The sequence below is a fragment of the Saccopteryx bilineata genome, chromosome 4 (assembly GCF_036850765.1).
Source record: "Saccopteryx bilineata isolate mSacBil1 chromosome 4, mSacBil1_pri_phased_curated, whole genome shotgun sequence".
Taxonomy (NCBI): domain Eukaryota; kingdom Metazoa; phylum Chordata; class Mammalia; order Chiroptera; family Emballonuridae; genus Saccopteryx; species Saccopteryx bilineata.
In genome coordinates this window covers 194,575,361-194,592,586 of record NC_089493.1, presented here as the reverse complement: position 1 = coordinate 194,592,586, position 17,226 = coordinate 194,575,361, and the positions used below count along the sequence as shown (strand labels likewise).

The 17,226-nt window shown below is 41.8% G+C and overlaps 1 protein-coding gene across 1 annotated transcript in view; it reads right to left on the bottom strand.

The window, feature by feature from the left end:
• Nucleotides 1–17,226, bottom strand: part of SIMC1 (SUMO interacting motifs containing 1) — a 48,737-nt gene that overhangs the window by 10,592 nt on the left and 20,919 nt on the right. Inside the window, 3 exon segments of the mRNA XM_066273335.1 lie at nucleotides 3,258–3,412; nucleotides 14,508–14,577; nucleotides 15,307–15,539. Coding sequence (XP_066129432.1) covers nucleotides 3,258–3,412; nucleotides 14,508–14,577; nucleotides 15,307–15,539 — 458 coding nt within the window.

Here is a 17,226-nt window from a genome sequence, read left to right as displayed (position 1 = left end):
GCCAGCAATTCTATTTAATACTACTTACCCAAAAAGTGAAAAATAATATTTTGGCTAAGCTCTGTTAATGGCAGTACGAAGATTTTCTGAAGTGAGGGTGCAAGGGGTAAATTAAAACAAGGCTGGTGGCTTGTAAGATGTTTAAGAACGTTTCAGACTCCTAGATCTTCTTCCCCAACCCTGAAGGCTACAGGTTACGTTTGTGGAGAGATGACACAGAGGCCCCTGCACTAGGACACCAGGCACAGCTGGGAGCAAAGCACAGAAGCAAAACAGCACTGAGGGAACATGTGCGTCTTGAGCGCAGAGCCCTGCCAACTTCCTGCACCTGTCTTCCAACACCCTGGCACCCGCCCTTGACCCTTCCTTCCCGCAGGAGACGGAGGTCTTCTGTGGAAAACCCACCCAGCCCCAGAGGAAAGGCCTAGGGACATGGACAAGGTGTCATCTAGGAGTGGGCAGCAGGTCCACTGCAGGGAGGCCCATGCACTCAGAGCTTCCGCAGGCTTTTGACTCTGTGGCCCTGAAACGGGGACAGACTTCCAGGGCTCACCAGACATCGCTGGGAATATTCTAACGTGAGAGATAAAGACCGAAACAGCCAAAACCATCCTTCCTCCTCTCCCCCAGGAAACCAACTTGGAAAAATACATGATGCAAAGAATAAACAAAAACAAAATCTATCTGCAGTATCGTCAAATATATGAGAAGATCTGAATCCATGAAAGAAGACAACAGAATATTTGTTAATTTTAAAAAGGAACATTTACAGAAATAAGTGAAAGAGCTCTTAGAAATTAAAAACATGGTAAAAGAAATGAACACTATTTTCCAGGAATGAAGGCCCATTTCTAGACTGTAGTGGGCCACACTATGGATGAATATAGGCCTACAAAAAGCATACTGGGCCAAAAGAAGATTCTATAAATGTCCAGAGATAAAAATCAGGGTGCACAAAAAGAATCAGTAATCAAAGTAGCTTATTTATTTTTTTTACAGAGACAGAGAGAGAGTCAGAGAGAGGGATAGATAGGGACAGACAGGAATGAAGAGAGATGAGAAGCATCAATCATCAGTTTTTCGTTGTGACACCTTAGTTGTTCATTGATTGCTTTCTCATATGTGCCTTGACCGTGGGCCTTCAGCAGACCGAGCAACCCCTTGCTCGAGTCAGCGACCTTGGGTCCAAGCTGGTGAGCTTTTGCTCAAACCAGATGAGCCTGCGCTCAAGCTGGCGACCTCAGGGTCTCAAACCTGGGTCTTCCACATCCCAGTGTGACACTCTAACCATTGTGCCACGCCTGGTCAGGCTCAAAGTAGCTTATGACTTCTTAACAGTGATTCTGGAAAGCATTCTGTAGAAGTTATTTCTTTTTTTTTTTTTAATTTATTTTATTTTTATTTATTCATTTTTAGAGAGGAGAGAGAGGAGAGAGAGACAGAGAGAGAGAAGGGGGGAGGAGCTGGAGGCATCAACTCCCATATGTGCCTTGACCAGGCAAGCCCAGGGCCTCAAACCAGCGACCTCAGCATTTCCAGGTCGACGCTTTATCCACTGTGCCACCACAGGTCAGGCGTAGAAGTTATTTCTAACCTAAGTGTCTACACTCAGTTATCAATCACTGTGTGGAAAGATAAAGGTAATTTTAGACAATATATCAAAAATTTTACTTCCCACATACCTTTCTCAGGAGCTACTGGAGACTGACCCATCCAAACGAGGGAGTACACCAAGAAAGAAGATGTAGGACAAGTAAACAAACCAGAGGTCCACACTGGGAACAGGCAGAGGCAGTTCCCACACTTAGGGTCAAGACTAGCAAAGAGGACAACCAATCCAGATGGAAGGAGGTCAAACTTGCACCACAGATATTAGAGAAGAAACTGATAAGACAACCCAGTGCAAACAAACATCTGAGCGGAGATTCAGATCAAACAGTAGAGAATTTGGGATTGACTTCCAATATGCAAAAAGAATACAAGGAAACTAAAAATAAGGCAAGTTTCAAGTCTAAGGAATACAAAATGGTGTGAGTGAAAGGACTAGCATACATAGCTGTGGTAACAGAAACAGCGAATAGTGACCTACACAAAAGGATGATATAACCATATTAACAGTATCGGGGCTGGGAGCTGTGGGGGGGGGGGGGAGGGCGGCGGGAGGGCGCAGGGAGCTAACTCCTCGTCTTTCACGTGGGCAGTAGATAGATACAGCTAGTCACAAGAGCTGAGAGTTAACAACACAAGTGGAAGAAAATATTCAAAGAATCACTTAAATGAAAGTTGAGAGTAGTGGGAAAGGGAAATGCAGGTGAAGGGACCTGGGAACTAGTGGATTTCTTAAATCTTGTAGAACTAGTTTACACTTTGTAGGCACGATTTAAAAAGAAAAGGAAATCCCTTAGGAAGAGGTCATGTGGAGACTGACTTATCTCTTTTTAAAACCTTATCGGTGAGGAATAATTTATATACAATAAATGTGTGATGAGCTTTGATAAATACATGCACACACCGTGTAATCACACCTTAATCTCAGAGCCATCTCTTACTTGAATTTTCACTGATAAAGCACAAAATGGAGGACCTGGCTTGCATTTTGAGGCCATGAATGCCTGTTGTTGTTTTTTTGTTTGTTTTTTAATAATTTTATTTTTTTTTAATGGGGCGACATCAATAAATCAGGATACATATATTCAAAGATAACATGTCCAGGTTATCTTGTCATTCAATTATGTTGCATATGAATGCCTGTTTTTAAACCCAAGAATCCCACTCCGTGTAGTGAGAAGCTCACATCAGGAGAGGGGGAACGAGAGGGACCGACAGCTCTGAGCCGAGTGGGACCATGTCCCCCACTGCCGCGCAATCCAGTGGCTACGCTCGCATGGCAGAAGGTTGGCAGAGCTGCTCTCACTGAAGTTATTTTCAAATTTCAGACCCTACTACGCAAGCCTGTGCTCTCTGAGGGTTCTCTACTTGCTCATTTTCTACCCCGGACTTACTAACACGAGTTGGGGTTTCTCTCAGATCTCATGAGGTTGTCTGGACAATAGTGAAACAGACCCAAGGAAGTCTGGTGTATGGAGAGAAAACACGGGCTCTGGTGCCGACACACACTTGGTACAGTTTGCTTAGGACTGTCTGTAGTTGTAGTAACTAAGCCTGTCGCACCATCTAGCCCAGAATAGCTCCTCCATCTGACGTTCTCTGGCCCACCTCCACCCCACCTCCCGGCATCCAGGGCACGGGCTGCTTGCCTGACGTTGTGGGGCTGCTTGTCACAGGACAGCACGGTGCTAGCAATGGATTGCTGCAGGTGGTGGCGCTGCTTCCGCAGGGTCTGCTGGAAGTCGTCTTCCAGGGTCTGGACCACATAACGCAGAAACAGGACTCGCCCAGGCAGATTCTGTCCCTGTGGGAGAAAACACGAATGTACCTCCTCAGCCTCCTGATGACAGTGATCATTGGGCTCTCATCCATACCGAGTCCCCAGGAAGGCCATGAGGCAGCCAGTGCCAGGACCGAAAAGGGAGAGCAGGAGCCTGGGTCATTACACAGAGGGCAGCGGGCGAGTGGGCTTTCTGATTGAAGAGATGGCCAAAGGGAGTCAGTCTCACTCTCTCTAAGTGTCAGTTTCAGAATGAACCACACTGTGGCTATCAGGGCAGAGGCAGGGAGGCATTGGCTCCCGCACGACTCTGCTGCGGGGCTAGATGAAGCCAGCATGACGTCCACCTTGAGCGATGCGGATTTCTAGTTAATGTGAGCTGCTGTGCCTTCTTGTGGAAGCAAGTCTGACTTGCTTCCATCACAGGTGAAATGATCCTAACTGGTCAAGCCCAACTGACCCAGGCAGAGCGTGGGTTTCGGTGGCATACGGACCTTACTTACTGATTTTTGTTTGAAACCCCTCATTTAACTTATGCCTTCTGAGTCTCAGTGCCTCTGTGATTTACATAATCATTCTAACCAAAGCCAGTGGAAGGACCTGTCCCTCAGCGGGCAGTCTCTCTACTGGGAGACAAGTTCTGGGATCGAGGCCCGGGAGCTCAGGCTTTGAACTGTCACAGAATGAGAGGGCACCAAACCATTTCTGGCTTCAATGGGGAACTTTCCAAACACCAGACAGTAGGCATATATTCTAGGAACTTTAAGTCTTGGAGTAGGGATGGTTTGGAAAAAGAATGATCATTCTAAGTATCTACCATTTCTTCCCTTTTTTGGGAGGAGGTGGGATGGGATACCTTTGTCTTCTGTGTATATTTTTTCTCTGATTTTTAAAAACTCAAGGACTTCTGCTGGATTTATGAGGAAAGTCTTCCAGTGACACCATTCTCCACAACCATTTGTCCCCTAAAATACCCTCAAGAGAAGAACTTTAAACTTTCTTCTGAAGGTTACCCTAAAATCTCTAAAAAATATACACTTATCACTATTTCTTGATTTATCAACTTTAGACATTGGTTTCTGCCATGCCCCTTCCCACTTCTGTTCCTATAGTAACTGTATCCACATCCACATCTTTCTTCTCCTCACATTGTAAGATAAGGGATGCCGTAATAGCGCTATCTTCAGAGATGCTCTCATTTCACCTCCCAACCTTTATCTGCTATACTATTCTATTTTCCATTGTCAAAGCTAATAAAATCGTCTCCCATACTTTGCATCAAATTCTTTATTTTTTTGCATTTTTCTGAAGCTGGAAACAGGGAGAGACAGTCAGACAGACTCCCGCATGCACCCGACCGGGATCCACCCGGCACGCCCACCAGGGGGCGATGCTCTGCCCATCCGGGGCGTCGCTCTGCCGCGACCAGAGCCACTCTAGCGGAGGCCAAGGAGCCATCCCCAGCGCCCGGGCCATCTTTGCTCCAATGGAGCCTTGGCTGCGGGAGGGGAAGAGAGAGACAGAGAGGAAGGCGCGGCGGAGGGGTGGAGAAGCAAATGGGCGCTTCTCCTGTGTGCCCTGGCCGGGAATCAACTCAAATTCTTTTTTTTTAAAATTAATTTTAATGGGGTGACTGATAAATCAGGGTACATATGTTCAGAGAAAACATCTCTAGGTTATTTTGACATTTGATTATGCTGCATTCCCATGCATCAAATTGATTCTAAACTGACAACTAAATAGTGTTCAGTGTGAGGACCATGTTAAAATTATTTACTACCCCAGAAATCCATATAGTATACTAAGGAAATCATTTGTTCCTTGTGAAGATCTTTTATGTTCCTAAAGCTTTCTTCATCCTCTCTATATTGCTTGCCATTGTGACTTTACTTCTTTCACCTCCTCCAGAATGGTGTTGAATTTTGAGAATATGCTTCTATTCCAAATTGGTTTTCTTAGTTTGTATTTTTCAAAGCAACTTTACTGACAAACCATAAAATTCATCCACTTCAAATGTACAACTCAATGATTTGTTGTGAATTTATTACCACAACCAATTTTTACAACATCCTCATCACTGAAATAAGATCCCTCACATCTATTTATTGCCAGTTCCCATCCCCACCTCCAGTTCCAGGCAAGCGCACATCTACTCTGGCTTTACTGGCCTGCCTTTCTGGACATTTTATGTACAAAGAATGATACAGTATGTGATCTTGTCTGTGTGTGGTTTCCTTTTACTTAAATGTTTTTCAAAGCTCATCTATGTGATAGCATGTTATCAACAGCTCATTCCTTTTTAATGCCAATAGTATTCCTGTGCATGGATATAGCACATTTTGTTTATTAACTCAACAGTCGATGGACATTTGGGTTGTTTCTACTTTGGGGTATTATGAACAATGCTGGCCCTGGCCGGTTGGCTCAGTGGTAGAGCGTCGGCCTGGCGTGCAGAAGTCCTGGGTTCAATTCCCGGCCGGGGCACACAGGAGAGGCGCCCATCTGCTTCTCCACCCCTCCCCCTCTCCTTCCTCTTTGTCTCTCTCTTCCCCTCCCGCAGCCGAGGCTCCATTGGAGCAAAGATGGCCCGGGCGCTGGGGATGGCTCCTTAGCCTCTGCCCCAGGCGCTAGAGTGGCTCTGGTCGCAACAGAGTAACGCCCCAGAGGGGCAGAGCATCACCTCCTGGTGGGCAGAGCGTAGCCCCCTGGTGGGCGTGCCGGGTGGATCCCGGTCGGGCGCATGCGGGAGTCTGTCTCTCCCCATTTCCAGCTTTAGAAAAAAACAAAAAAACAAAACAAAACAAAAAAACAATGCTGTTATGAACATGCAAGTCTTTCTTAGACAAAGGTTTTCCTTTTTCTTGGGTGGATATCTGGAAGTGAAATAGCTGGGCCACATAAGTTTAATTTTTAAAAGAAGCTGCCCATCTTTCTCCAGAGTGGCTGGACCACTTATATATTCTCACCAGCAACATGTGACACTTCTATCTCCATATTCTTGCCAACATTTGTTATTCTTTTTTTTTTTAAAAAAAAATTTAATTGTAATAAAAAAAATAACAAGTTAGCATCTTATCCATTTTTAAGTGTATAGTTCAGTCGTGTTAAACATATTCATCTAGTGTGCAGATCTCCAGAACTTTTCCATCTTGCAAAACTGGAACTCCCCACATATTGAACAATAAATTCCCATTTCCCCTTCTCTTAGTTCCTGGCTGCTTCTGTAAGACTGTGTAGATACTTCATGTAGGTCACATTATCCAGTATTTGATATTTTGTGATGGGCTTATTTCACTTAGGGTAATGTCCTCATTATACTATCTCCATGTTGCAGCATGTGAGAGGATTTTCCTGCTTTGGAAAACAATTAATATTCCCTTGTATGTGTGGACCATGTTTTGTCTATCCTGGAATCTGTTGATGGATATCTGGTTGCTTCTACCTCTTGGCTATTGTGAACGCTATTATGTACGTGGGTGTACAAATATTTCTTCAAGATCCTGCTTTCAATTCTTTTGCATGAATACCCAGAATACAGATTGGTGGATCATATAGTAATTCTATTTTTAAATTTTTTGAGGGACTACAATACACTTTTCCAGAGTGGTTTTACCATTTTTCTTTTTTTTTTCTTTTTATTTATTTATTCATTTTAGAGGAGAGAGAGAGAGAGATTGAGATTGAGATTGAGAGAGAGAGAGAGAGAGAGAGAGAGAGAAGGGGGGAGGAGCAGGAAGCTTCAACTCCCATATGTGCCTTGACCGGGCAAGCCCAGGATTTTGAACCGACAACCTCAGCATTCCAGGTCGACGCTTTATCCACTGCGCCACCACAGGTCAGGCGGTTTCACCATTTTTCAATTCTATACATAGTGGACGAAGATCCTAATTTCTCCACATTCTTGCTACTGCTTACTTTGTTAATTTTTTTCTTTTTATAGTAGTCATCCTGACATATTTCATTGTGATATTGATTTCCATTTCTCTGATAATTAATGGTGCTGAGATTCTTTCTATATGCTTGTTGGCCATTGCATATGATCTTTGGAGAAATGTCTATTCAAGTCCTCTGCCCTTTTAAAAATCAGTTTTTTTGGCTTTTGCTACTTTGTAGTTCTTTATATTATATATTCTAGATATTAACCATTTTTAGCAGATATATAATTTAAATATCTTCTATTCCATTGATTGCCTTTTCACATTTATTTCCTTTGATGCGTAGTTTTCAACTTTGATGTCTCATGTCTGTTTCTGCTTTTTTCCCCCCTGTGCCTTTGATGTCTTACCAGAGAAATCAATGCCAAATCCAACATCATGAAGTTTTCCCCCTAAGTTTTTTCCTGAGTTTTATAGTGTTGGGTCTCATATTTAGACCTTTGCTCCATTTTGTATATGGTGGTAAGGGACCAGATTATTTTGCATGTGGTTATAGTTCTTCCAGCAACATTTGTGGAAGAGACTATCCTTTCCCCATTGAACGGGCTTAGCATCCTTGATGAACATCATTTAACCATATTCACAAAGTTTTATTTTGGTTCTCTATTCTATTCCATATGTCTCTCTTTATGAAAGCACTACACTATTTGATTACTATAGCTTTGTAATATGTCTTAAAATCAAGAAGTATGATTATTCCAACTTTGTTCTTTTTCAAGATTGTTTTAGCTATTCTGGGTCCTTTGAGATTGCATATGAATTTTAGGATAGGTATTGCATTGAATCTGTGGATTGCTTTGGGTAGTATTGACATCTTAACAATATTTAGTCTTCCAATACATAAATTTGAGATGTCTTACGATTTGTCTTATTTTCTTTGAGCACTATTATTTTCATTGCACTGCTGTCCACCTCTTTAGTTAGGTTTACTCCTAAGTATTTTATTATTTTTGATGTTATTCTTAATGGAACTGATTTCTTAATTTTCTTTACAGGTTGTTAGTATACAGAAATACAACTGATTTTTGCATAATTTTGAACCCTGCAACTTTGTGTGATTTATTAGTTCTAGCAATTTTCTGTATGGAATCTTTAGGGTTTTCTACATGTAAGATTGTGTCATCAGTAAACAGAGATAGTTTTATTTATCCTTTTCCAACTGGGATGCCTTTTATTTCCTTTCCTTGCCTAACTGCTCTGGCTAGAACTTCTGGTTATGTTGAATAGAAGATATGAAAGCAGACATCTTTGCCTTGTTCTTGATCTTAGAGGAAAAGCTTTCTGTATTTCACCAAAGTACAATGTTTGCTGTAGGTTTTCCATAAGGCTTTTATGAGGTATTCCTTTCTATTCCTAGTTTGTTGAGCTTTTATCGGGAAGGGGTGTTGAATCTTGTCAAATGCATTTTCTGAATCGATAATCATGTGGTTTTTGTCCTTCACTCTGTTAAAGTGGTGTATTATATTAATAGAGTTTTGTATGTTGAACCATCCCTGTATTCCTGGATAAATCCCACTAGGTCAGTGGTCGGCAAACTGCGGCTTGCAAGCCACATGTGGCTCTTTGGCCCCTTGAGTGTAGCTCAAAGGCCAGCTTAGGAGTACCCTAATTAAGTTAATAACAATGTACCTACCTATATAGTTTAAAAAAATTTGGCTCTCAAAAGAAATTTCAATCGTTGTACTGTTGATATTTGGCTCTGTTGACTAATGGGTTTGCCGACCACTGCACTAGGTCATGGTGTATAATCCTTATGACATGCTGTTGAATTTGGTTTGCTAGTATTTTGCTGAGGATTTTTGCATCGATGTTCATAAAAGATAATGGTCTACAGTTTTGTTTTAGTCTACCGTTGATATCAGAGTGATACTGGTTTTGTAGACTACGGATACTTTGTATGATATTTACTTTATAAAATCTATTGAGACTTAATTTATGTGCTCACTTATGGTCTACCCTGGCATGTGTCCCATATGCACTGAGAAAAATGTGTATCCTGTTGTTGAGTAGAATATTCTGCATATAACTGTTAGATCTGGTTATTGTGTTAAGTTCTCTCTTTATCTTCTGTCCAGTTGTTCTATCCATTATTGACAGAGGGGTATTAAAGTCTCCAAATATTAATATAAAACTGTCTATTTTGCCCTTTAATGCTCAGTATTTGCTTCATATTTTGATGGTCTGTCGTTAGGTACATACATATTTATAACTGTTATATCTTCTGGCTGGACTGAAAGTTTTATTAATTTATAATGTCCTTCTTTGTCTCTTGTAACATGTTCTGATTTAAAGTCTATTTTGTCTCATATCAGTACAGCCATCTGTGCTCTTTTGATTACTATTTGTATAGAATATATTTTCCTATCCTTTCACTCTTTCAATCTACTTGTGTCTTGGGATCTAAGGTGAGTTTCTTATAGACAGTATGTTATTGGACCTTGTATTTTTATCCATTCTGCTAATCTCTGTCTTTTGATTGTAGCGTTTAGTCCATTTACATTTAAGGCAACTTCCAATAAGGAAGGATGTACTTCTGTTGTTGTGCTGTTTCTCAGTGACTTAGAGCTTCCCCATTTCCTGTGTTCGTTTTTTTTCTTTAAATTTTTTTTGTAGTGAAATGTTTAAATTCCTTTCTCATTTCCTTCTCAAAAGTATATTCTATAGCTATTGTTTCTGTGGTTACCATGGGGATTACATTTAACATTCTAAAGTTATAATACTCTGAGTTTATACCAGCAATAACATATAACAAACAACATACTAATATATAAAAACTCTGCTCCTTTGCAGCTCTGTTCCCACCCCAATTGGTTGTTGATGTCACAAAACTCCACCTTCATATTGTGTGACTCAAATTCTTTTAAATGCATTAGCCTTTTAAATTATGTAGAAAACAAAATGTGGAATTAAAAGTTACAATAATACTAGCTTTTAACTAATGATTTAAAAAACATATTAGTCACTTCAATCATGTAGAAAACCAAATGTGGAGTTACAAACCATTGTTACAAAATAATAGTTGCTTTACAGATCATCCATATATATGTATATACCTTTACTGACATCTTTATTTCTTCATACAGCTTCAAGTTAGAGTTGAGTGTTTCATTTCTCTTTCAGGACTCCCTTCAGCATTTCTTGCTGGACAGGGCTAGTGGTAACAAACTTCCTCAGCTTTTATCTGAGAATGTCATTATTTCTCCCTCTCTCTTTTTTTTTGTATTTTTCTGAAGTTGGAAACAGGGAGGCAGTCAGACAGACTCCTGCATACGCCTGACCAGGATCCACCCGGCATGCCCACCAGGGGGCGATGCTCTGCCCACCTGCCCACTGCCTTCTGGTCTCCAAAGTTTCTGATAGAAATCTTCTGATAATCTTATTTGGGGATCTTATATGTAATATGTCACTTCTTTTTTGCTGCTCTACCTAATTTTTGAAAGACATAGTATTCTTGACAGTTTTTTCCCCAGGACTTTGAATACAACATCCCATTGCCTTCTGAATTGCATATTTTGCTGAGAATCTGATTATTGTCTTGTACAAGCTCTCTTGTATGTGATGAGTTATGTTTTCTTGCTGTTTTCAGGATTATGTCTTTGACTTTTGACAATATAATTAAGTGTTTTGGTTTATCCTCATTGGAGTCAAGCTTGAATTTGTACATCTATTTTTTTATGCAGATTTGGGAAGCTTGTAGTCATTATTTCTTCAAATAAGCTGTCTCTCATTTCTACTTCTGGGACTCCCATAATACATATATGTTCATTTAATGCTATTCCATAGTATCTTAGGCTCCCTTCAATTTTCTACATTCTATTTTCCTTTTGTGCCTGTTTCAATGATCTCAAATGATTTTTCTTCAAGTACACCAATTTTTTCCTTCAGTTTCATCAAGTCTGTTGAACTTCTCTAGTGAAATTTTAAATTCAATTATTGTATTTTTCAGCTCCAGAATATGTCTGATTCTTTCCTCTAGTTTTTAATATTCTCATTTTGTTCATACATCACTATCCTGCTTCATTTAATCGTCCATTTGTGTTCTCTTTTAGTTCCTTGAGCAACTTTAAGGTAGTTGTTAAAAACTCCTTTTCCAGAAGCTACGGGATCTGTGTTCCTTTAGGGTAAATTCTGGAGCTTTGTTTTGTTCCTTTAATTGGGCCATATTTTCCTTTTTTTATATGCCTTGTAGTCTTTTGTTAAGATTTAAGCATTTGAAAAAAAAAACAAGCACCTTTCCCCAACTTTATTCACTGAGTTCATGTAGAGCAAGATTTTCACCAAAGGCCTGGCTAGAAATTCTGGGACCTCGCAGACCTTTAGTGGGGGATGTATTTTCTCTGGGCTTGTGCATATGCTCCCCCCCCCCCTTTTTTTTAAGTGAAAGGAGATAGTGAGACAGACTCCTGCATGTGCCCTGACCGGGACCCAGCCAGCATTCCGTCTGGGGCTGATACTTGGTTCAACTGAGCTATTTTTAGCACCTGAGACTGATGTGCTCAGACCAACCAAGCTATCCTCAGTACCCAGGGTTGACACTTGAACCATTCAAGCCACTAGGAGAGGAAAAGGGAGAGAAGGGAGAGAAGTGAGAGATGGAGGAGAAAAGCAGATGATCACTTCTCTTGTGTGCCCTGACCAGGAATCAAACCCGGGACATCTATATACTGGGCCAACACTCTATCCACTGAGCCACCAGCCAGAGCCATATATGCTTTTTTATCTGACTTAATTTCCTGAGTGGCTTGCCCCTATTTCTTCTCCGAAGCCCTCAGTCTCTTGCTCCCCTGGTAAGTGCCTGTAGAACAGCATACTCTCTGCAGCTCCAACATGCCACAGTGCTTAACTCTTTTTCCAGCAGCTTCCAACTGTGCCACTGTTCCCAACAGTATGAGTCAGGTTAAGACTGAAGCCATTCTTCAGGCAGTCCCCTAAAAAGCTAAAACGGTGGGCTCAGTTCACTCTTTCGTTTCTATCCTGAGGAGGGAGCTGTGGGGTAGGAAGTTTCTTCTCAACTGCACCATCCTATGCTGGGTAAGGGGAGGGGAATGGACACAAATACTACAGACTTCCCTACTCCTTTCAATTAAGTCCCTTCTTGGTTATACAGTGACCTGGGTATTGTAGATTCTCAACTGGTCTCTGTAGTTTTCACAAAGGTGGTCTATATATTGTTGCTAAATTGGTATCTCCATTTTCCACTATCTTGGTGATGTTTCCCAGATCATTCTTTCTTAAAGTTCTAAGTTATTTTATTCCAAGCTGGGCTGGCTGCTCTTTAGGTCTATATTATCTGTAATCTTAGGAATTCTCTTTCTTCTTCTCCTCCTATTCCCTGGATCCTGTGCCTTACTCTTTATTATTATTATTATTATTATTATTCCATTTTTTTTTTTTAAATTGAGTTTTAGATAAGGGAGAGAGAGAAAAAGAGGGGGGAGAAGCAGGAAGCATCAACTCATAGTAGTTGCGTCCTGTATGTGCCCTGACTGGGCCAGCCCAGGGCTTTGAACTGGTGACCTCAGCATTCCGGGTTGACACGTTATCCACTGCACCACCACAGGCCAGGTTCCTCCATTCTTTTGATGTATACCTTCAAGTAACCTACTAAGAATTGGGGTACAGGGATATTTTTCAAGTTCTTGCATGTCTAGAAATATTGTTATGCTACCCTCACACTTGACTAATAGTTTACCTGAGTACAGAATTCTTTTTTTTTTTTAACTTTTTATACAGGGACAAAGATAGAGTCAGAGAGAGGGATAGATAGGGACAGACAGGAATGGAGAGAGATGAGAAGCATCAATCATCAGTTTTTCATTTTGACACCTTAGTTGTTCACTGATTGCTTTCTCATATGTGCCTTGACTGCGGGCCTTCAGCAGACCGAGTAACCCCTTGCTTGAGCCAGTGACCTTGGGTCCAAGCTGGTGAGCTTTTTTTTTTTTTGCTCAAGCCAGATGAGCCCACACTCAAGCTGGCGACCTCGGGGGTCTCGAACCTGGGTCCTCTGCAGCCCAGTCTGACGCACTATCCACTGAGCCACCGCCTGGTCAGGCTGAGTACAGCTTTTTTTTTTTTTTTTTTTTTTTGTATTTTTCTTAAGTTGGAAACGGGGAGGCAGTCAGACAGACTCCCGCATGCGCCTGACCGGAATCCACCCGGCATGCCCACCAGGGGGCGATGCTCTGCCCATCTGGGGCATTGCTCTGTTGCAACCAGAGCCATTCTAGCACCCGAGGCAGAGGCCATAGAGCCATCCTCAGCGCCCGGGCCAACTTTGCTCCAATGGAGCCTCAGCTGCGGGAGGGGAAGAGAGAGACAGAGAGGAAGGAGAGGGGGAGGGGTGGAGAAGCAGATGGGCGCTTCTCCTGTGTGCCCTGGCCGGGAATCGAACCAGGGACTCCTGAATGCCAGGCCGACGCTCTACCACTGAGCCAACCGGCCAGGGCCAAGTACAGAATTCTAAGTTGAAAATAATATGTTCTATCCAAATGATTTTGGGTGAGCTGACAGAAAGATGGCAAGTTCAGGGCTCCCTAAAGGTTAGAATGCAGAAGAATTATTTCTTAGAGCAACAATCTATACTACCTGCCTTCATTTATGACAAATGATTCGTTTAATTTCTTTAGACAATAAATCCTTTAGGTAACTTGGTGACTGAACTTTCTGTACTCAAGAATGAAGATGTTAGTTCTATCTACAAATGTTCAACAAGTTTTTAGCCCATATCTGACTCTAATCCTCAAATATGCTATTTCTGAGTCCAAAACCTCTCCACGCGAAAGGGCAGACTCTCTCCCTCCTTGGCGTGGCCCCTTCCACATGTATTCTAGCCTCTGGCTCGCTCCACCTAATTTTATCAGTCATTACTCTTACATTTCATTAGATCTTCCAGTCTTCATTCAGATCTAATGTCCTTCTTATTGTCACTGCCATGGATTCATGACTATCCCTGCTCAATTACTATTGTTTTTCATAGGATCTCAAGAAGGAGAGGGGCAAGTGAAAGTATTCAATCTTGAATTGGAGGACAGCACACACCAGGTCAAAAGGGAGTTTTTGATGGAGATGAGACTGTAAAGGAGGGGATCATGGCAAAGACTGTACTATCAGATATGCTGTGACTTTGGTTTCTAGTCCAAATTTCCTCTGTGAAAGACACACCCTCACCATTGTTATGTTACCTCTTCCTCCATGACATAAGTGAGCAGCTTCCAGTCCCACTCCACTGTCTTGGCATTAGCTGGATGTAGCCTGAAAGTCAAGTGACATGAAATTAGCATTCTAGAGCTGAGTGGAAAAGGGATGGGATCTGGAAGGTCAGAAAAGCATGAAGCGTCCTCTAATCCTGTGCTCTCGACCCCCCTCTGGTTCAACAGCATGTCATCTGAGGGGACTGGAACTTTGTTGTTTTTGTTTTGCTACCCAGTATTCACTTCTTTTCTGGGAGGAACTGGTGACTGACTAGTCAGCCTCCTGGCTTCGCCTAACAGAACCCTGGAATAAAGCCTATGAAGCACATCAAGCCAGTCATGATATTCTAACCAGTTCACATGACTGGCTCACAGATGGGCTCATGTCTTATGCCAGTTAAAGCCTATAGGATTCAATTTCAGAACCCTTGTGCGATTATAAAGGAAGCAGACTCACTCTCCCACTGAGAGTATCACTAAAGCTAGAGGCTGAGGAGGTTATCACATGAAGTTTGAAAACAGAAGCCAAGCTAAGCTGGTAATGGATCCTTGTAACTGTTTTTGAACTGAATTAGGTCATGTCTTATTGCTGTTTCTAGTAACACGAATCATTAAATTCCCTTCTATTAGCTGTGAAAGCCAGTTTGGATTGGGTTTCCTGTCACTTGTAATCCAAATAACCCTGATGTCCTAAGTCATCCTCTCTAATGGTTAGCTGAATAAAGCCTGGGCCAGAACAGCTCTGCCCGAGTCACGGTTCCCTAGGTTTGCCACCATCTAAGGCTCATACTGTTGAATTTTCATGAGGAGCATGTAGGCCTCCTTCAGGACATCCACGGTCTCAGAGCCACTGAGCAGGATGCTCTGGACGATGTGAGCCACAACTTCTCTGGGCGGGTAGTGCTGCGGTGACACAAAGTCCATCAGAAACTGCACAGTCCCCAGGGGGAAGTTCTCCTCAATGGTGTTTGTTACCATCCTTAGTCTTCGATGAGGGATGGGTTCTAATTTTTGACTCTTGCTCTGTAGAGATAAGAAGAAAGAAATCAGGATGGATTTCTACAGACATAAAACAAGAGGTTCTTCAAGAGGTTGAAGGCAGCAAAGTGTTAATGCATTTGGAATATGCATAATTTTTAAAAAACAGAATGTAAAGCTTTATCTGAAAAACCTTCAAGGACATGAGAAAATGTTTATATTAAGTTAAAAAAAATAAGAATTCAATGTTTTACATTTAACACGACTTCATTTGTGTTACTAGCGCATAGAGAGGAAAGTACAAGAGTCAAGGGCCAGCCTCGGCTGAATCTGGAGTGAGGGTGATAAGACATGTAGGGGTCGGTATAATAGTTTATCAGATAAATAAATAAAGGAAGAAAGATATTTAGAATAAGTTTCATTTTCAGGAGAATAATCCCATTTTGTTCTTTTTTTTTTTTTTTACAGAGGCAGAGATAGACAGGGACAGACAGACAGGAGTGGAGAGAGATGAGAAGCATCAATCATCAGTTTCTCTTTGCGCGTTGCGACTTCTTAGTTGTTCATTGATTGCTTTCTCACATGTGCCTTGACCGTGGGCCTTCAGCAGACCAAGTAACCCCCTGCTGGAGCCAGCGACCTTGGGTCCAAGCTGGTGAGCTCTTTGCTCATGCCAGATGAGCCCGCACTCAAGCTGGCGACCTCAGGGTCTCGAACCTGGGTCCTTCCGCATCCCAGTCCGACGCTCTATCCACTGCGCCACCACCTGGTCAGGCTGTTCTTTTTTTTTTTTTTTTTAAAGTTGATAAAAAATATTAAGTTGCCTCCAACCCCTCAAAAAAAGGCATGTATATAAAGTCAGAGAGAGAAAATGTAAAAATTGTTTTCTATTATCTGGGTGGTGCAATTATAGATGACTTTCCCTCAACATGCTCTTTTTCCATAATAAACATACATTATTACTTTCATAATTAGAAAAAAACATTAAAATGTTTTATATAGGAATATAATAACAGCAATAATTTACTTTAAAAATTTTTTTTTTTTTTGGTGAAAGGCAGGGAAATAATGAGGCAGACTCTGCATGCACCCTGAAGAGGGTCCACCCAGCAACCCCATCTGGGGCTAATGCTTAAGTACCAAGCTATTTTTGGTGCCTGAGGCTAACGCTCTCAGAACAACCAAGCTATCCTCAGCACCCGGGGTCATGCTCTAACCAACTGAGTTGGCTATGGGAGAGGAAGAGGGAGAGAAAGGAGGAGTTGGGGGGGAAGAGAAGCAGATGGTTACACACAGAAGAATGTGCCTTGACCCAGAATTGAATCTGGGATGTCCACACACTGGGCCAGTGCTCTATCCACTGTGCCATTGCCAGGGCCTAATAGCAATAATTATAAAACAATTTTTGAACATTTAACTTATCCTCACTTAATTATCAGAACCCTAAGAAATACTATTATTATTCCTACTTTATAGATAAGGACACTGAAACTTAGAGAGGAAATGTTTGTCATGCATGGTTGGCACCCATCAGGGACATCACTCCAGAGCTATCCTGTGAACTCGTACTCTAAAAACAACAAAACCAACAATGCTACATTTGTTTTTTTGTTTTGTTTTGTTTTTGTATTTTTCTGAAGTTGGAAACAGAGAGGCAGTCAGACAGACTCCCGCATGCGCCCTACTGGGATCCACCCGGCATGCCCACCAGGGGGCGATGCTTTGCCCCTCT